The sequence below is a fragment of the Nerophis ophidion genome, linkage group LG06, assembly GCF_033978795.1.
Source record: "Nerophis ophidion isolate RoL-2023_Sa linkage group LG06, RoL_Noph_v1.0, whole genome shotgun sequence".
Taxonomy (NCBI): domain Eukaryota; kingdom Metazoa; phylum Chordata; class Actinopteri; order Syngnathiformes; family Syngnathidae; genus Nerophis; species Nerophis ophidion.
The window spans coordinates 43,158,087-43,179,839 of NC_084616.1; the positions used below are offsets into that span (position 1 = coordinate 43,158,087).

The window sequence follows — 21,753 nt, forward strand, 5'->3', positions numbered from 1 at the left end:
GACAGTGATGGAGAGGGAAACACAAGTGAAGGTGTAATTCAAAGTGATGCACCTCAAATTAATCACAGTGCCTGTGATAATCTTCTCCCTGCTTCTAATGTGAAGTTTAAAACAGGACAGATTGTAACTTACGTGAAAAGAGATACAAGTGTAACATGTAGGGCTAAAGTACTCAGTAGAGCAGGTAAAGCAACAGGAACCTATAAAAACTGGTATAATGTGCAGCATATTGAGCCGGATGGCAGTACTGGACTAAAAGAGGCTGTTGACATGTCGTGTGTACAGCATCTTAACACTGAGTCAGCTGTCGGGGAGGCTGATGTACTCATAACAAAAGACATATCATTTGATGCAGCCAAACAGGCAGAGATAGAAAGCTGGAAAAGCAATAATGTTTTTGAAGTGACTGAAAATACAGGACAAAAGTGTATCTCCACTAGGTGGGTCTGTAGTCTCAAAGAAAGTGACACTGGTATTGTACCCAAAGCCAGACTTGTAGCAAGGGGGTTTGAAGAACTTCATTTAAAAAATCTACAAAAAGATTCACCAACCTGTGCTTCTGAATCTCTAAGGCTATTGCTAAGTGTCATTTGTCAAAATCATTGGGAAGTCCATTCCATGGACATTAAGTCTGCCTTTTTACAGGGTATGGAGTTGTCGAGAGACATTTATGTCAACCCTCCTCCAGAAGCTAACTGTAAGGGGGTTATTTGGAAACTAAAGAAGTGTGTGTATGGGCTTGCTGATGCATCTCTCTACTGGTACAACAAGGTGAAGGAAATCATGCTGAGCACAGGAGGTAAAGTGTCACAGGTAGACCCAGCAGTATTTTATTGGCTGGATGATGAAAACACAGTGACAGGTGTACTCGCATGTCATGTAGATGATTTTATGTGGGCAGGCTCATCAAACTTTTCAGAAAATGTGATCCCTAAACTGAAGTCTGAGTTCCAAGTGGGACGTGAGGAACATGACAATTTCTGCTATTTGGGAATGGATATTGAAACTGTTAATGATTCTGTACAGTTGCATCAGCACAGCTACATTGAAAGTCTGCACCCCATTCACTTACAGCCAGTCCGTGCTCTAGAAAGAGATGCTCCTCTTAATGAAACAGAAAAAGAACAACTCAGATCAAAAATAGGACAGATACTGTGGGTTGCAAAACAGACAAGACCTGACGTAATGTTTGATTCTTGTTGTCTGGCATCTAGTCTAAAGAATGCGACTGTGCAATCCATTCACAATGCTAATAAGTTAGTTCGTAAACTTAAAGCTGAAAAAGTGACTTTAAAATTTCAACATTTGGGAAATGATACTGCCTTAAACCTAACTGTATTCAGCGATGCTTCATTAGGAAATCTTCCTGATGGAGGTACACAAGGGGGCATGTTGATCACCCTAATGGGAGAAGGAGGTAAATTCTCCCCCCTTTTCTGGCAGTCCAAGAGAATTCGACGTGTGGTGCGAAGCACCCTTGCCGGAGAAACTCTGGCCATGTCGGATGGAATAGACAATGCAGTGTTTCTTGCCACCCTCTATTCTGAGCTCACTACTGGCACCGCTGGTCTAAATGCTCCAGCGTTAGTTTGTGTGACTGATAATCATTCTCTCTATGATGCTCTTCGATCAACAAAACAGGTAACAGAGAAAAGGCTTCGGTTAGATATAAGTGGCATCAAAGAACTTATTCACAACAAAAAAATACAAAAGGTACTTTGGTCAGCAACAAAAGCTCAACTGGCTGACTGTCTTACGAAAAAGGGGGCATCACCCTTGATGCTTTTGAAAGCATTGAGTGAAGGAAAATGGGTTCTTACCTAAGTTGATTGTATTGTTTCTGTTTAAAAAGACATGTATTTGTTCTTAAGAAACATGTGTTGATTGTATTGTTTCTGTTGTTTAAAAAGACATGTATTTGTTCTTAAGAAACATGTGCTATTTATTTTTTTTATATAAAAGATAGGGAGATTGTTAACATGTTTCTCCATATACTGGGTTAACGCATGCGCAGTGTTTATGGGCGGGATACGGAGTTAACGCCTGCGCAGTGTTGTTTGGCGGGAAGGAAAAAGTGTTTCCGGTTTTTCCTCTGTGCAGCAGTTGATTAAAAGTTGTGAACCAGAATAGACGTCGTGTTTATTCACCATATTTAACATTCTTGACTACTGCGTCGAACTACAATGGCAGACTGAAGCAAAGCACTTCGGGTTTCTATTGCATATGCAGATATCTGTCGACGTCACAACTCGGAAAAACATCCCACATTGGGCAAATTTCAAACGCCTCTTTAGAGGAAGTATGAAAGAAGGCAAGATTATTTTATAAATATCTGCACATTGCCTCCAAGGTTTGATTTTAAATTTCCGGGATTTACTCAAATCCCAAATACGCAAAAATAGGTCCATAGATATTGCAGCCTTTTGCAATAACATTATTTATCACAATAAATTACTGGGCATATAAATGAAAATAGAAACATTTCAAAGTGGGCCTCAAGGGACCCTAATTTAACTGCTGACATTTGCGGTAAAATATTATGTAATTTTCAGTTGTATTTTTTTCTCAAAACTATAATGCAGTTTCTAATTTACTGTCATACGATGGTTATTTTCTGTTGTAACATGATTCTAGCTACACTTCTGTAAACATTTAATAAACGCTTATTCTTCTGTTTTTTGAGTACTTTACATTAGTTTTGGGCGATACCACAAATTTGGGTATTGATCCAATACCAAGTAGTTACAGGGGCAGTATTGGTCATAACAATGTTCATACTTAAAATGTTCAGGATCGTTTATTTTTAACAACTGTAATCTGACCGGACTGCAGATGTGGGGGATTCCCCCCCCTACCCCCTGGGTGACCGGTGCAATGGATGCGGAGTGGATACGGTTAATAATGTGAGAGTCCAGTCCACAGTCCATAACATTGATCTAATAATTGCTGCATCGACCATATACTGACACCATACCTAATATAATTTCTGTTGACATATGTTTCGAGCCACGCACACCTGTTTACATTTAAGAGCTTTAGCTTAGCGGTGAGCTATGCATTTTTTAAATCTTCCTGTGGTGTGCATGATTAGCTATTCCTTATCCTCTATTGATAATGCTACTTGTAAAAAACGTTTTTATTTCCTGCCATAGGAGCGAGGATTAGTGATTTAGAAGCAACTTCGCACTGTGGAGAAACATTAGCCGCTTGAGTAGCTCGCTACCGAGTACGCTACATTGCAATGAGGAGGCCTTTGCTTGTCACTGTCAAATTTGTACACAGCTAGAACTTTTCATCAACATGCATTATGATAGTATTAAAAGCTCTATCGTCGGTCACATTTGTATCATGTGTCATCTATGATGTGCAACCCTGGCTGGGACGCTTGCCTTGTTTGCCCTGTCCAGAGGTGTGGAGGTCAAATACAACATTCAGGGTCTGTCTCAGCTCCCACGACGTAGCTGTGCACTGCGTGTCCTGACACACCGGCCGGATGTGCACTGCCTCAGAATGAAAACTGCTGTGGAAGAGTTTCTGAGACGTCAACAGGACAGCAAGCCCGGCCTATAGTAGCAAAGTGTCAACATCGGGAAACAGATGAGTGTTACAGCACAGGATGATGGATAAGGAGTAGAATATGTTATTGAAGAAACACCTTTGAGCCACATGGCAGAAGTTTCTTCCAGGGTGTCAAATTTTCGGTGCAAACAATCTCCCGTGGAAGGGTGGCGTAGCGAAGAAAATGGTGGTCGGTCACTTTAACAGAAACAAAAGAACGTTAAATTAGTAGCCAACTAAAAAGATGTTTCCAATATCTGGTTTGCCATGGTACATTTAACAAAGGTAAACTTGACTGGTGTGTGTTTTGTACTTTACCGTTGCCTATCCCAAGCGGTTTAAAGGAGGCGCTGGGCTGAACACTGTTGGTGGAGTCAATGAAGTTCAACGAAGCGCAAAAGATCCCTGACAAAACATTTGTCAGTTCAGTCCACGTGCCATCCACACTAAAACAATCAAGAAAACAAAAGTAGACATTTTTGTTTGGCAACAAAAAAGCCAAAGTGAAAACAGCAAGTGGACATAATGGCACTTACTCTGTCACAGAGTCCTGGAACCAGACCCAGAGCTCGGCTCCAGGGGGAGATGGCACATAAGGCTGCCCCCACTGCATGGTCCTCCAGTAGCCTTGTGTGAAGGAGATGTGGAGCTCACGCACTGAGAATTTGGAGATAACCTGGCCCAGAGATTTAGGGAAAAGCCGGTAGTGGGACACTGTGAAGAAAAAAAACAACAAAAAAACTTTAGGAAAGACATGACAGAATACAAACAATTTAGTAGGCTATGATTTGCAATTTTACACAAGTCTGTGCATGTCTGCAGCCAGCATGAAAAAAACACTCTCTACCATGGACACCCGCAAGGCTGTAGGCCCAAACGACATTCTTGGTCTTATGCTAAAGGACTGTTCAGAAGAGCACAACAATTTCTTCACTGACATCTTCAACATCTCTCTCCAACAGGCTGTTGTTCCCACGTGCTTCAAGGTTACCACCATCATACATGTGCCAAAAAAGTCCTCTCCATCCTGCTTCAATCTCTATCGCCCCGCCCTGTCACATTAACACCCATCTTCATGAAATGTTTTGAAAGGCTAGTTATGTCCCATATTAAGACCTTTCTTCTCACAAAGGTAAACCCCTTTTAATTTGCAATCCAAGCAAAACGCTCCACTAAGGATGCAATCTGTTCTCCTCTCCACCAATGACACCAAGAACTCTTATGATAGAATGCTGTTCAAAGACTTCAGCTCAGCATTCAAAACCATCGCACCAAAACAATTAATCATGAAACTGGGGCGATCGGACTTCAACACATCACTCTGTAATTGGCTGCGATACTTTCGCAGTAAAAGAGGCCACAAGCAGTACAGGTCGGCATCAACGTCACAAACACCATCACATCAAGCACAGGGCCCTCAAGGATGTGTGCTCAGTCCCCTGCTTTCACCCCTTGACTGCACAATAACCTTCAGCAACAATCAAGATTATTAAGTTTGCGGACGATACAACTGTAGTGGGTCTCATCTCTAACAATGTTGATGCAAACTACAGGATAGAGGTCAGGCATCTGACTATGTGGTGCAGAGACAACAATCTCCTAATATAGGTGAGCAAGACCAAAAACAGTACGGGTGTGGGGGAAAAAAATCGATTCGAATTCGAATCGCGATTCTCATGCTGTGCGATTCAGAATCAATTCTCATTTAAAAAAAATCTATTTATTATTTTTTTTTTTAATCAATCCAACAAAACAATACACAGCAATACCATAACAATGCAATCCAATTCCAAAACCAAACCTGACCCAGCAACACTCAGAACTGCAATTAACAGAGCAATTGAGAGGAGACACAAACACGGCACAGAACAAACCAAAAGTAGTGTAAAAAAAAAAAGATTATTATCAACAACAGTATCAATATTAGTTATAATTTCAACATAGCAGTGATTAAAATCCCTCATTGACATTATCATTAGACATTTATAAAAATTAAAAAAAAAGAACAATAGTGTCACAGTGGCTTACACTTGTATCGCATCTCATAAGCTTGACAACACACGGTGTCCAATATTTTCAAAAAGATAAAATAAGTCATATTTTTGGTTCGTTTAATAGTTAAAACTAATTTACATTATTGCAATCAGCTGATAAAACATTGTCCTTTACAATTATAAAAGCTTTTTACAAAAATCTACTACTCTGCTTGCATGTCAGCAGACTAGAGTAGATCCTGCTGAAATCCTATGTATTGAATGAATAGAGAATCCTTTTGAATCGTGAAACAAACGTTTTTGAATCGAGAATAGTGTTGAATTGAAAACAAAAAAAAAATCGATTTTGAATCGAATTGTGACCCAAGAATTGATATTGAATCGAATCGTGGGACACCCAAAGATTCACAGCTCCAAAATACAGTGTTGTGGACTTTCGAAAAGGCCACAAGCAAAACAATCGCTCACTATCAACGGCTTTGATGTGGTGAGAGAGAGCAGCACTACATTTCTGGGTGTGCACATTCGTGAGCACCTCTCCTGGTCAAAATATACTGCATCACGGGCCAAGAAGAGACAGCCACGACTCTACTACATCCTTAAGCTAAATAAGACGAGAGCCCAACCACCCGTAATGTGCTCTTTCTACAAGAGCACCATCAAGAGTATTTTGACCAGCTGCATCACTATGTGTACCGCCCACAACCACAAGACCGTGCAAAGCATAGTGAACACAGCAGGAACAATCATTGGCACCCCACTGCCGTCCCTGCTGGACATCTGCAACACCCGGCACACCTGCAAAACATCCAGCATAGTGAGTGATCCCAACCATTTATAACACGGTACCGGGACCGCTGAGCCAGCTTCACCAGACCAACGAATAGTTTTATCAGCTGTCAGGAAGCTGAATCTCTCGTTTCTCTTCTTCCCCCAGGCCTTCTCCTCAGCTCTGGATGCTGAACAAAGCTTCACTTGATATTCGATTAGTAAATTAACCAAACGATAAATTAAAACTACGTCGGTAAGTTTTGTTGCGTAGATAACCGCCATGTGTATGCATGTTTACTGACTAAGAAATTTTACGCTTTTCATTGGTTTTAGCAGCTGCGGAAAATTGTGCCATTGCGGAATGAAAAGACGCGCGTAAATCCTCCTCTCCTTCATGAAAGGGGAACTGCAATTTTGGGGGAAATTTTGCCCATTGTTCACAAATGTTATGAGAAACAAGAACACATGTCTTTTTTTTAAGGATTTTAAAGATGATAAAAACGTTCAATAGCTGTGGCTAAAGGGAGTCACCGTTGTAGCCTTCAAAACCCTCCAGCAATGTTTTACAGTTGTGATCAAAATTATTCAACCCCCACACAGTTTTGGTGTTTTAGCAAGTTGGACATTTATTCCGTATTTTGTTTATAGTCATATCAAATAAAGATGTGTCAAATAGATGAATGCAACTTAAACTGTAACATTGTATTTTACAAAATACCAAAAAAGGACATTTTTCTTAATATCTCATTGACAAAATTATTCAACCCCCTAGGTACATGCATCTTTAGTACTTAGTAGAACACCCTTTGGCAGTAATTACATCCTTCAAACGTGATACATAACCGGACACAAGCTTCTTGCAACAATATACAGGTATTTTAGCCCATTCCTCTAGGGCAAAGGCTTCCAGTTCATTTATATTCTTGGGCTTGCGTGCTGCAACTGCCTTCTTCAAGTCCCACCACAGGTTTTCTATAGGATTTAGGTCTGGCGACTGTGAAGGTCACTCCAGAGTCTTCCGGCCCTTCTTCTGCAACCACTCTGATGTTGATTTGGAGGAATGCTTGGGATCGTTGTCCTGTTAGAAGGTCCAACGTCTCCCAAGCCTCAGCTTCGTCACTGACTTCATGACATTTGCAGCTTATATCGATGAGGTGGCGACTTGTCCAGGGTGTACACCGCCTTCCGCCCGATTGTAGCTGAGATAGGCACCAGCGCCCCCCACGACCCCAAAAGGGAATAAGCGGTAGGAAATGGATGGATGGATGGATATCCTGGTAGGAAATAGAGCTCATAATGCCTTGAACGCGCTGGAGATTCCCGGTACCTGAGGCAGAGAAACAGTCCCAGAGCATGATTGACCCCCCACCATGCTTAACAGTAGGAAGGTGTTCTTCTCTTTGTAAGCTTCATTTTTTCTCCTCCAAACATAACGTTGATTCATAGGCCCAAAGAGTTCCAGTTTTGTCTCATCACTCCATAGAAAAGTTTCCCAAAACCTTTGGGGTTTGTCTCGATGATTTTTGGCATACTGGAGTCTATTTTTCCTTGTGCCTGGTAGTCAGAAGTGGGATGCGCCTGGGAGTTCTGGCATGGAGGCCTTCATCTTGTAGTGCGCGCCTTATTGTCTGGGACGAAACCTGCGTTCCCCCCTCTGCAATGTCCTGTTGTAGTTCCTCAGCTGTTACCCGGGGGTTTTTCACCACTGTACTGCACACAGCATCCTCTTTCTACCACGCCCAGGTAGTGTTTCCACTGTGCCTTTAGCTTTAAACTTGCGAATTATGCTCCCAACTGTGTCTCTTGGAATGTGTAATGTCTTTACTATTTTCTTATATCCATATCCTTTCTTATGAAGAGAAATTACCTCCTCTGTTGACTTCTTTGACCACTCCCTGGACTTCACCGTGTTGCAAATACACCATTGACCATTTACAAGAAGCTGAGTGTCAGTCTTTTTCAAACAGTTTAATTGTTGCTCGTAATGGTTCTAATCACATCTACAGGTGTTTTCAACACCTGATTAAAAAGACCTTATTCAAATTCTGTTCTTAAGAGTTATGATCTTCAAGGGGTTGAATAATTTTGTCAATGGGATATTAAGAAAAATTTCCTTTTTTGGTATTTTGTAAAATACAGTGTTACAATTTAAGTTGCATTTGTCTATTTGACACATCTTTATTTGATGTGACTATAAACAAAATACGGAATAAATGTCCAACTTGCTAAAACACCAACATTGTGTGAGGGTTGAATAATTTTGATCACAACTGTAGATATACAATGCAAGTCTATATATAATTTAGTAACAGACACGTTCAAAACAATATGTAATATGCTAAATATTTATCGGATTTTGATAATTTTAATCATTTCCGAGACTGATTTCTTCCAAGCTTTGATTTCTGTTTCCATAGCAGCGCATGCCTGACTCCTACAAACATCTGTTTGTTCTTAATTCCGGAATTTTTGGACAAATGAGGCTTAACAACCGTATAATTTTGAAGCTAAATATACTGAGGATGAACTACTACTTAAAAATGCGAGCATAAAGAAGAGGGTAAGACGTTAAAGGAGACGGAAGTCGGGAGAGTCAGGTGAAAGCGACGACGCTATAAATGTGGAACTTGGAGACAAGCTATTTTGACATAAATGGATTGCTTATCCAATCCATTTGTCATGCGTCATGCATGATTTTACATCTAAACTTCACACGCCCTCCGCTCTGTACAGACAAAAGAGGATGTGTAGCCTAATACTTTACAGATACCTTCATATGATTGTTCATGTTTTTAGTCACTACAGCTTATTGTCCTATCAAAGTGTTGTGCATTACAAACTCAAACGCGATTTGTGTTGACATAGAAGTGAGCTTATCTCTTGCTGTAGTTAGCTTTTACAGCTAATACTGTAGCATGGCAATGTGTTACTATGCTAGAAAAAGAGTTCCTCAGTGTTTGCTCTTACAATAACAATATCGCTACAGCTTGGTTATCATACAGATTACGAGACCTAAATGAAGTATTGTTGATGGTTTTTGATGCATTTTTAAATTGATTTAGAGGTAGAATTTATTGCTCCCATTAGCTGCATTGCTAGCCACCTACAACGAGACACATTTTACATGTTGAACAGCGGAAAAAAAAACTCACTTTTGTATTCTTGTCTCTCATGATTGTCAACGATAGGCAAAATTCCAAAAAAGTGCAGTTCCCCCGGTAGGTTGTGAGTTAAAACCCCAGCCGAGTCATACCAAGACTGTAAAAATGGAACCCATAACCTCCCTACTTGGCACTCCGCATCAAGGGTTGGAATTGGGGGTAAAATCACCAAAAATGATTCTCGGGCGCGGCCAACGCTGCAGCACACCGCTGCCCTCACATCCCAGGGGGTGAATAAGGGGATGGGTCAAATGCAGAGGACACATTTCACCACACTTAGTCTGTGTGTGTGTGACAATTATTGGGACTTTAACTTTAACTTAACATTTAGGAATTTGGATTAATCATGATTAATCACAGGTGATTACTCACTTGCATTATTAAAATGAACTTAAGACCCCAATATTTGTAAACTAATGGATTTTTATTGTCAGATTGTCATTCAGGAACATTTTTAAATGTTTTACTTGAATGCATGTGATTTATTTGCTCAAAACTTTCTGACAGTTTTATCCAATGTTCTTCCAGGCTGTATTTTGGTATACAGGTGCAGAGAATTGCACTGATTAAAGGTCTTTTTACCTAAGTTTACATATTTGGCACGGTATTGGTTTTTTACTTTCAATATTTAATATTATTTTGCAAAATATGTATTTGTTATGCATTTTTATTTCCAATCATATTATATTGCACACTGCAATCTATTGATTTGCCAAAATGAATGGCAAACATATTAAATGACTGTTTTTATTCTTAAATACGTTAATATAAACAAATTTGACGGTAGTCACCCGTCAGCATGTCAATTACCAAAATGAAAAATAATGTCAGTTACTTTACTGAGTAACTAATTACTCTTATAATGAGATAACTGAGTTACTAACTCAATGACTTTTTGGGAGAAGTAATTTGAAACTGTAACTAACTACTTTAAGATAAAATGACCAACACTGTTAATACACGATATAATTACATTGCAGTGTTTTTAGTGTAAGTCTGCACTTCTGTTCACAAAGTTCCTCACTTAAGTCAGCTAAGTAATGTAAAACTGTACTGCTGACTATTACATGTTCAACATTGAAGTGCAACGTTGTTTGTCAATACTTTATTTAGCAGTTGTATTTATTATTTGAATTGTTAATATTTGATATATTTGAGAGGAATATATACACATATATATATATATATATATATATATATATATATATATATATAGTAAAAGTTTTAGATATTTTGAGTTCAAGTCATGAAAAATGGGAGCAAAAATAAAAATATTGCGTTTACAGATACCTTCATATGATTGTTCAAGTTCAATATTTTGTTAAAATATTGGGATGTCCAATTATAATATTGGCAATATTATCGTTTATTGGCATTAATTTGTAGGTCAATATATCGTCAAGCAAAATGTCTTATCGGCCAAGGCCTACGCTGAACTTTCCCCCGATTATAGAGCAGTCCTCCCTATTCCCAAAGAGTGTCAATGTATTTCGGTTAAAGTTAAAGTCAAAGTACAACTGATAGTCACACACATACCAGGTGTGGTGAAATGATCTTCTGCATTTGACCCATTCCCTGGGGGGGGAGGTGAGCAGCAGCGATGGCCGCGCTCAGGAGTCATTTTGGTGATTTAACCCCCAATTCCAACACTTGATGCTAAGTGTCAAGCAGGAAGGTGATGGGTCCCATTTTTATAGTTTTTGGTATGACTCGGCTGGGGTTTGAACTCACGACCTACCAATCTCAGGGGGAAACTTGAATTGCTTATATTTATTTTGCAAAATCAAAGTCCACGCACATTTGTTGTTTTCTGCTGCTGCTGTTTTGAGATGCACAGCTTGCTCGTCCTTGTGCATTTGTGGTTGCTTAGTTTTTTTTCCAAATGCACATGTTCTTTTAAAATGCGTATTTTCTTGATTTTCCTGTAATTTTTGTATAGTGTTTGCGTTAACGGAAATTTTGTGTCTTTTTACGCTATGAAATCAGAAAGGACGCGAAATTACGGAAGTCCGGGGACGCTGATTTTTTTTTTCTTCTGATTATCGCTTTCCGCTGCTGTTTTGTTTTCTATATTCTTGCCGGGTCATATTATTAATTATTGGTCGACTTAAAAGTAATGCACTTTCCGGTAAAATTTCTTAAATTTTGATTCGACAAAAGTTTTATTGATCGCAAATACTCCATTTCTGGTATCAGGACGCCCGGGTGTTATTGATTTTGTCATGGCGAGCAATAATCCCAAGAAGCGAAGATTCAGGAGCCACCTTTTAGCAAATGGTCCATTTATGAAGATGGAAAGATGTTTTGCATGCCATGTAAACGGGGCTAATAAAAAGAACACCTTTACGACCAGGCGCACTGATTTTCAAAGATCCAGCCTCACCACACGCCAAGAAACACCCTCCAATTTGGGTCCCTACAATTCCGCTCTTTGGTCGGAATGACGAGGCCGTCGATTTGCTACTACTCTTTATTTATGTTTTCCACAAAGCCAAGCGAACATCCACCAATCTATTAACACTCCTGAACATGCTAGGGGTCCCTGTTCTAACTTGCCCACTCACTTACACATGTCAATCACCCCACATACTGCCATTTTTAAAGGGGAACACAGCTTATGGCAATCAAGAAGCCAGAGATGAAATGCTAGAGGCACTGAGTGCAACTGTATTAAACGACATTAAAACTAACTTGCAAAATTCTAAGTTTGTTGGCATTATTTGCCATAAAAGTGTAGATGTGGCTTTTTTTTAAAGGACTGATGATCTACATGCAAGTGAGAATAATCAATTAAATTTGTCATAAGCATGTATGCCCTGGCACATGATTATCATAGTTTTATGACCGAAGCAAAAAACTTATTACACTTGTATACTAAAATAAATACACCTACAATTACATAAAAATATTGAAAAAATACAGACAGCGGTAAAGTTTAGTTCGAAGAAGGAAAGAAGAAAGTGAATGAATGTTTATAACAGAATAAATTTACATATGCACAAAAATTAGTTTTCATTTGTATTATTTTTTTTATGAATTAAGTAACATTTATGACAACCTTTTTCCAAAATACCCAGCACCCCCCGCGACCCCAAAAAGGGACAAGAGGTAGAAAATGGATAGAATATAGAATTGTTTTCAAAACGGTTACAAAACAGTGGGACCCCATTTTTATGGCTTGATGGGGTCCCTTAGGACCCCCTTTTGAAAATTCCTGGCGCCAACACTGTATCTGTATTTTTATTGTATTGTATCTTTTGTCAGAATCAAAAATACTTGTTTACTCCCCAGGGGGAAATTAATATTTATAAAAGTGAAATATTTATTATTTTGAATTAATGTTTTGTATGCAGCTGGAATAGGCTCCAGCACCCCCGACACCCAAAGAGGGACAAGCGGTAGGAAATGGATGGATGGAATGTCTCCTTAGGGAGGTGTTTAGGGCACGTCCGACCGGCAGGAGGCCACGGGGGAAGACCCAGGACGCCTTGGGAAGACTAAGTCTCCCGGCTGGACTGGGAACGGCTCGGGATCCCCTGGGAGGAGCTGGACAGAGTAGCTGCGGAGAGGTAAGTCTGGGCTTCTCTCTCTGGGTGACCCGACCTCGGATAAGCGCAAGAAAGTAGATGGATAGCAAAACTATTTTACAGTTAGCTTACATTGTGCTTCAGAGAGAAACGTTTTTTCGATGTTCCTGTATGTCCAGCACATGTTAAACATTGACCATAAAAGATGACTTTGACTTGATAAGTTGTACCCAATGAGCTTGATAATAGTATGTCAGTATGTCATACGTAATAGTACAAATATGCTATTGTAACATTTCAATATGATACATGTATATAGGGATGGACGATATATCGAATATACTCGATGTATCGCGGGTTTACATTTCAAGCTTTTCTCACTCTTTCCTGTCTCTCCTTCTCACAGAGACATAAAACAAGTGCACCTTGTTATATACGTCACATACTGTCGCGCGTGCAACGTCATACGCCCTCGCCGAGCAGAACGGAGTAGCACGGGTAACGTTAACAGTGGCAGATGGTGCAAGCGAAACAGTGCGAGGGGTAATACGAGAGAGAGAAGGTGCCAATCTGGTAATGGTAAATGGAGGAAGAAGAATTAATTCCCCCAAAAAAACAGCATGGCGTCCATGGTCTGGCAGTGGTTTGGCCTCAAGAGGGAACATGTTGAAGAGACAACTGTAATAAGTCAAGAATAGCCGGCAAAAGCGTTGGTACAAAAAGTAGCAGCACTGCTAATTTGTAGCATCATTTGAAAAGTCACCCGCTAGAGAATGAAGAGTGCTTGAAACGCTGCATGTCAACATCTATGGCTAGTGCCAGACCAACAAAATGCCCAAGCAACCTGCCCTGACCCAATTGAGCCTGTCTTGTTCCATTTTCACATTACCACCGTATGAAAAAAATAGTTAACAACAGGAGATAATGTCCGCAGTAACTTACCACATAGCAAAGGACATACACCATTTGATTTCCTATTTAGCAGCTAATTTTTATTTTACAGTTATTGAAATATCTTGTGTGAGATCATGCACAAACTTGCACTTAATTTGTTTTTAACTATTGTAGTGGTGTTCTGTACAAAACGTGCACTTTTATTTAGTGTTGTTTTGATGTCATCTTACTGACATCATGCACAAAAGTGCACCAATAGCTTGTTTTAAAATGTCTCTGACAATCTTGCACTTCCGGTTTTGAAAATGACATGAAAGTTTGTGCCACTGCTTAATAACTGATCAATAAATACAGTTTTGGTAAATTGACTTAATTGTGATTTCCCTCTCTGCAATAAAGTTTAAAATTTTCATGAAATTATTTATGTGGACCCCGACTTAAACATGTTGAAAAACATATTCAGGTGTTAGTTACCATTTAGTGGTCAATTGTATGGAATATGTACTGTACTGGGCAATCTAATAATATAAGTTTCAAATCAAAGCATATATTAATGCAGTATGAATTTAATGGAGACACATAGAATCATCGTACTGCTGTGATTATATGCATCAAGTGTTCATTAAAGGCTAAGGCATAATATTGGGATGTCCATCTTGACATGGCCTAAAACTATCGAGATATTAATAAAAGGCCATATCAGTAGTGATGGGATCAGCAGTTCTTTTGACTGTACTGAATCACTAAAATCAGTTCCTTAAATTGATTCGTTCAAAAAATGTGTTCACCGAATCACTTCTGCAGCAGCAGTTCTGTGTGCAGGTCGGCGAATCATGAGTCAGTCAGTAACAGCTTCCCCAGCGGCAGATCTCGGTGTGTGTCAGTTCGCGAACAACACAAGCCCTCAGCACCCAATGAACGACGCGCAGTGACTGAACGAGAGCCTCAATGTGACGTCCTCCTCCGCGACAGAGTCAGTTCTCTGTGTCAGTAGGTTCGCGAATCGCGAGTCCTGATTCTGAATGAGTGAGTGAGTGCAGCGCAAACGTGATTCACGTCCTCAGCGACAACCAGTCAGTTCTTGTAGGTTCGTGAAGCGAACCTGAATCACTCAGCTACAGTTTTGTAGGCCAGAGGGCGACAGACGTGAATCGCTCTCTGCAGAAACAAACATTAAATTAAGAAACCCTTAACAAACGCCAGCATAAAAACTAAATGTTCTGTAGCAAAGAAAATGTAAACTTAAATATGCAAACAAAAAGAAAATAAATACCTTCAAAATAAAACAAATAAATTAAGAGCAAGAAATGCAAACATAAAAACTAAATGTTCTGCAGCCTACATTTAAAAATATAACAAAGAAAATCTCTACTTAAATGTGCAAACAAAAAGAATATAAAAAGGCTACCTTAAATAAAACAAAACAAATATTAAACCAAGTGCCAGAAATGCCAACAAAAAAACAAAAATTTCTGTAGCTTACATTTAAAAATGGAAATATCAACTTAAATATGCAATAAAAATTTTATGTGTTGAGATAATGGGGACGGGGCGCGTGAGTGTTTGTTTTCATGTGGCTTGAGTCAACATTAGCCGTTAGCTTGGAGAATGAATGGAGAACGAATGCCAATGGCATGAAACATATCCCCGCGACGGGAGGAGAATCACTCGCGGCATTGGGGCAAGCAAAGCAGAGAGCGTTGTCGTTCACTGAGTGATTCATGTCGTTAATCCGCGGTGAACGAATCATACGCTCAGTCCCTCCCCCAACCCCCATGATGAGTAGCTGGTTGCGTTGAGGGTTCAGTGAGTCACAGAATGCGCCAGTTCCACTCATACCGGCATGGTCGCAGCGGAGCTCAACTGAACTGAGAAACGAACGAATCAGTTCATGAAGTGATTCGGTTCAGTACGTTCACTCAAAAGATTCGTTCGTTCGAACAAATCATTTGCGAACGACACAACACTAAATATCAGCGAGCCCAATATGTATACTACATTCGGTGTTACTGTTATAAGCATTTTGAAAAAAAAAACACTGCCTGACCAGGGCTCATAAAATCTGCAGGGACTCCTCCCACGCCCACCAAAGACTTGTTTCACTGCTAGACTCTAGAGAAACGTTCCGCAGCCCCCGTAGCAGATCCAGGTTCAGTAACAGATTCTTCCCTCAGGCCGTAAAACTCTTGAACGTATCATAACAATACCCTCAATTCCCCCCAAAAATGGATTAGCTCTCTGGAATATTGTTGTAAGCACAATACCAATGGGTGCAATTTGCAAAATGCGCAAACGCATTTTGCAAATTCAATGTCAAATCAAATCAAATGTTTATTAGATTCATCACTATACAGTAGGGGTTTGGGGAAAAAATCGATTCAAATATGAATCGAATCGTTTACGTTGTGCGATTCAGAATTGATTCTCATTTTTAAAAAATAGTTTTATTTTTTGAATTTATTTTTAATTTATTTTTTTTAATCAATCCAACAAACCACTACACAGCAATACCATAACAATGCAATCCAATTCCAAAACCAAACCTGACCCAGCAACACACAGAACTGCAATTAACAGAGCAATTGAGAGGAGATAAACACGACACAGAACAAACCAAAAGTAATGAAACAAAAATTAATATTATCAACAACAGTATTAATATTAATTATAATTTCACCATAGCAGTGATTAAAAATCCCTCACTGACATTATCATTAGACATTTATAAAAATAATAAAAAAGAACAATAGTGTCACAGTGGCTTACACTTGCATCGCATCTCATAAGCTTGACAACACACTGTGTCCAATGTTTTCACAAAGATAAAATAAGTCATATTTTTGGTTCGTTTAATAGTTAAAACAAATGTACATTATTGCAATCAGTTGATAAAACATTGTCCTTTACAATTATAAAAGCTTTTTTTTTTTTTTAAATCTACTACTCTGCTAGCATGTCAGCAGACTGGGGTAGGTCCTGCTGAAATCCTATGTATTGAATGAATACAGAATTGTTTTGAATCGGAAAAATATCGTTATTGAATCGAGAATCGGATTGAATAAAAAAAAAAAATCGATATATTATCGAATCGTGACCCCAAGAATCGATATTGAATCGAATCGTGGGACACCCAAAGATTCACAGCCCTACTATACAGTGAACATCCACGACTAAAGTACTACCACAACTTGGTTTACTATTTAGAAAATATAATAATGTAGGGTTACCTGGAACTTGAAATAGGCCACCCGGCCTATTTCAAGTTCCACACTTCCCTCAAGAATCCCCACTTCCCTCGGCAAACACCTTCGTTTCCCAACCCTCACGCTTGGATAAATAGGCCTTGATGCCATCTACACAGGGTTGGGAGACTGTTTTACTGTTAGATCGCGTCCAAAATTGCAAAGTGCGCGAGATTGGTGAAATGCTTACAACAATATGAAGACAATTTAACATACATCCATAAACGTGGATGCATATGCAAACGTGCAATATATCTAAATGGTCCCTAGTGTGTGAATGTGAGTGTGAATGTTGTCTGTCTATCTGCGATGAGGTGGCGACTTGTCCAGGGTGTACCCTGCCTTGTGCCCGATTGTAGCTGAAATAGGCTCCAGCACACCCCGTGACCCCAAAAGGGACACGCGGTAGAAAATGGATGGATTTTTTGTCCTGCACTACCATGAGCTAATGCAACGAAATTTATTTCTAATTTGTACTGTAAAGTTCAAATTTGAATGACAAAAAAAAAAGGAAGTCTAAGTCTATAGAGGTGAGCAAAGATGGATAATTATGGCTAACAGTTTAGCTTGCCTTTGTTTCCCTTCATGAAGTCTGTTCCCCATAGCGTACGGAACTGGAAGCTGGCGTAAATATCCCCCGACTGCAGAGGTCTGAGAACCAGCTCTTCTTGAAAGTCATCCTTCCGTGGGTGTCCGGCTCCGGGGATCCCACTGACAGGGGCAGAAGGCTCTCGGTTGTCGGCAGCAGCCTCTTCCTCGACGTCGGTCTCTTCCCATGCCCCTCCCTCGGCCGTTTCTTGCGTTTCCACCTCGCTCGTGTGTCGACCGTGCGTCGAAGTCGAGTCTTGACTGCGCGCGACGATAAAGGTGGACAAAATAATTAGAATAAGCAAGGAAACCGCGCCGTCGAGCCATGGAGCTGCCATTTTTGTTTCTCTCCAGAGCGCGAAAGGGACGACGGTAATCGACTTCCGGGTTTGACGTCACAAGAGGACTCGGCCAATGGGCTTGCTTGTACATGCATTCACGTGACCACTTTGTTTTTAAAGCAAATTATGAAATTGCTATAATTCACAAAACGAAGTATAACCTCGACACATTTGATGGTTAAATACAATGACGTGTTGCCAAAAATGTCGAATATATCGACGGTTATTCTTGATATTGTCCGATGCTTTTTTTTTAGAGCTTCTTATGCACTTTTATGATCTGCGTAAATGCAACAGTCTTCTTTAAATGGCCAAAGCTTAGACGGACAGAGACAGGCATCATCGGGGGCACATCATCATCATCATCATCATCCTCATTATCACCCCCACCCCGCTCCTGTAGCCGCACATGCGCGCGCACACATGCACTTTCAATTTTTTTTTTTTTTTTTTGGTCCAGCCATGGATCCTTAGTACCGTAGACGCTCCAAGCGGCTGTTGTCGGAGCAAATTAAATCTGCAGTCGCTCGCTGCTTTTGCTCTTCCTGACCTTGCCCGCCTTGGGTTTGGGCTTCTCAATCATTACAAGGATTCCAGCGCTGTCCACCCATGGCCACGTCGGATGGACTAGACGGCTGTCTACAGCGAGGTAGATCTCAAAGTGACCCGAATATACTCACCGAACCGGGGATCGATTTGGCTCACGGTGCAGGTAAGACACGCACATTTATTTTGTGTGTTTATTATGATGATTCCTGTCGCCGTTTGGGTAAATGCATCCTTGTCTGAGCCCACAAATAGCTAATATTTGCATTGTGAAACAGATGGTTGTAGAAGACGCCTGTAGCACCAGCCAGCAGTGCGTCACAATGCACGCGTTTGCATGTTGCTCCTTCATCATCACTTTGCACAATGCTGCCAATTGTGGTCCAGTGCGAGCCCCCGTTGTCCATTCAGGGAACACATGGCCTTTATTTTTTGTTCTTCTTCATTTTTTTTGTAGCCTGTGACACCATCCATTATACACTTTTTTTTTTTATCAAATATGCCACGTGATGTCACACCGGGGTGGTGCTTTGAATGCAGAGCTATTGACAGGGCAGGTGTGCTTTTCAACATGGAACGCCTGTTTATGTGCGTTAGTCATCCCTGTGCACGTTGATGCGAGTGGGGCCGTGCGCTGGTAAACCCTAGCTCCCCGGACGCCTAAAGAGCTGCGCTTTTAGCCCGATGGCTAGCGCTCTCGTTTCTATATCAGGGGTCAGGATACAAGAGCTGGACTGAACTTTCCTCCAGAACAGTGGTTCTTAACCTTTTGGAGGTACCGAACCCCACCCGCTTCATATGCGCATTCCCCGAACCCTTTAGTGAAAAATAAAATGTTTTTTTTTTCAAATTCAAGAAAAAGTCATGTTTTTTTGCTAGCGCACAAAATTACCTGTGCATGAACATCACCTTGTTCAAAGAACAAAACCAACACAGTGCATGAACTCACAACAAATTACACACCTTACACAGATTACTATGAATTGATTAACGTGGACCCCGATTTAAAGAAGTTGAAAAACTTATTTGGGTTTTACCATTTAGTGGTCCATTGTACAGAATATGTACTGTACTGTGTAAACTGTACTGTTTCATATAATGTATTCGCTTCCTTTGCAATCTGCGAGTAAACGTTTCAATCGATCAATCAAACAACCTGCAAATCAGATGGAAAATTAGAGGGAATATTGTTAGGTGGTATCCATAATACGCCGATAGGGAGAAGTTTTTATTTACACGATAAGTCTGATGTGTCCTTACCTCTGTGGCAAAGGCTCCACCGAACCCCTGAGGCCAACTCACCAAACCCGTAGGGTTCAATCGAACCCAGGTTAAGAACCACTGATCCAGAAGGTCTTATCTTTGTCCATGTGATGTCAGATGAAACGAAAATTGAGCTGTTTGGCCACAATACCCATTAATATTTTTGGAGGAGAAAAGGTGAGGCCTTTAATCCCAGGAACACCATTCCTACCGTCAAGCAGCTCATTGGCTGGTGTTCTCGACTCTGTATCAGGGGTCAGGATGCAAGAGCTGGACTGAACTTTCCTCCACAAGGTCTTATCTTTGTTCATGTGATGTCAGATGAAACGAAAGTTGAGCTGTTTGGCCACAATACCCAGCAATATTTTTGGAGGAGAAAAGGTGAGGCCTTTAATCCCAGGAGCACCATTCCTACCGTTAAGCAGCCCGTAGTTCTCTCTACTCTATATCAGGGGTCAGGATGCAAGAGCTGGACTGAACTTTCCTCCAGAACAGTGGTTCTTAACCTTGTTGGAGGTACCGAACCCCACCCGTTTCATATGCGCATTCCCTGAACCCTTTGGTGAAAAATAAAATGTTTTTTTTTTTTTTCAAATTCAATAAAAAGTCATGTTTTTTTGCTGGTGCACAAAATGAACCGTACATGAACATCACCTTGTTCAAAGAACAAAACCAACACAGTGCATGAACTCACAACAAATTACACACCTTACACACATTAGTATGAATTGATTAACGTGGACCCCGACTTAAATAAGTCTAAAAACTTATTTGGGTTTTACCATTTAGTGGTCCATTGTACAGAATATGTACTGTACTGTGTAAACTGTACTGTTTCATATAATGTATTCGCTTCCTTTGCAATCTGCGAGTAAACGTTTCAATCGATCAATCAAACAACCTGCAAATCAGATGGAAAATTAGAGGGAATATTGTTAGGTGGTATCCATAATACGCCGATAGGGTGAAGTTTTTTTTTACACGATAAGTCTAAAGTGTCTTTACCTCCGTGGCGGAAGTTTCGCCGAACCCCTGAGGCCGACTCACCAAACCCCTAGGGTTCGATCGAACCCAGGTTAAGAACCACTGCTCCAGAAGGTCTTATTTTTGTTCATGTGATGTCAGATGAAACGAAAATTGAGCTGTTTGGCCACAATACCCAGCAATATTTTTGGAGGAGAAAAGGTGAGGCCTTTAATCCCAGGAACACCATGCCTACCGTTAAGCAGACCACATAGTTCCCTCAACTCTACATCAGGGGTCAGGATGCAGGAAGTCGACTGAACTTTCCTGCAGAAGGTCTTATCTGTGTCCATGTGATGTCAGATGAAACGAAAGTTGAGCTGTTTGGCCACAATACCCAGCAATATTTTAGGAGGAAAAAAGGTGACGCTTTTAATCCCAGGAGCACCATTCCTACCGTTAAGAAGCCCATAGTTCTCTCGACTCTATATCAGGGGTCAGGATGCAAGAACTCGACTGAACTTTCCTCCAGAAGGTCTTGTCTTTGTCCATGTGATGTCAAATGAAACAAAAATTGAGCTGTTTAGCCACAATACCCAGCAATATTTTTGGAGGAGAAAAGGTGACACCTTCAATCCCAGGAACACCATGCCTACCGTCAAGCAGCTCATTGGCTGGTGTTCTCGACTCTGTATCAGGGGTCAGGATGCAAGAGCTGGACTGCACTTTCCTCCAGAAGGTCTTATCTTTGTTCATGTGATGTCATATGAAACGAAAATTGAGCTGTTTGGCCACAATACCCAGCAATATTTTTGGAGGACAAAGGGTGAGGCCTTTAATGCCAGGAACACCATCCCTACCGTTAAGCAGACCATAGTTCTCTCGACTCCATATCAGGGGTTAGG

The 21,753-nt window shown here is 40.5% G+C and overlaps 2 protein-coding genes across 3 annotated transcripts in view; one reads left to right on the plus strand and one right to left on the minus strand.

Moving 5' to 3' along the window:
* Positions 1-18,132, minus strand: part of pigt (phosphatidylinositol glycan anchor biosynthesis, class T) — a 28,944-nt gene extending 10,812 nt beyond the window's left edge. The window contains exons 1-5 of the mRNA XM_061903832.1: positions 17,719-18,132; positions 4,095-4,272; positions 3,877-4,004; positions 3,656-3,756; positions 3,390-3,564 (exon numbers count right to left, since the gene is read on the minus strand). Coding sequence (XP_061759816.1) covers positions 3,390-3,564; positions 3,656-3,756; positions 3,877-4,004; positions 4,095-4,272; positions 17,719-18,073 — 937 coding nt within the window. The 5' untranslated portion in view covers positions 18,074-18,132. The remainder of the gene's footprint in view (positions 1-3,389; positions 3,565-3,655; positions 3,757-3,876; positions 4,005-4,094; positions 4,273-17,718) is intronic.
* A 347-nt stretch (positions 18,133-18,479) lies between these two features.
* Positions 18,480-21,753, plus strand: part of phactr3a (phosphatase and actin regulator 3a) — a 91,815-nt gene continuing 88,541 nt past the window's right edge. The window contains exon 1 of one of the 2 annotated variants that reach the window (XM_061903841.1): positions 18,480-18,788. In XM_061903841.1, the coding sequence (XP_061759825.1) occupies positions 18,686-18,788 (103 nt within the window). In that variant the 5' untranslated portion in view covers positions 18,480-18,685. The remainder of the gene's footprint in view (positions 18,789-21,753) is intronic. The other variant, XM_061903840.1, reaches the window with a different exon arrangement.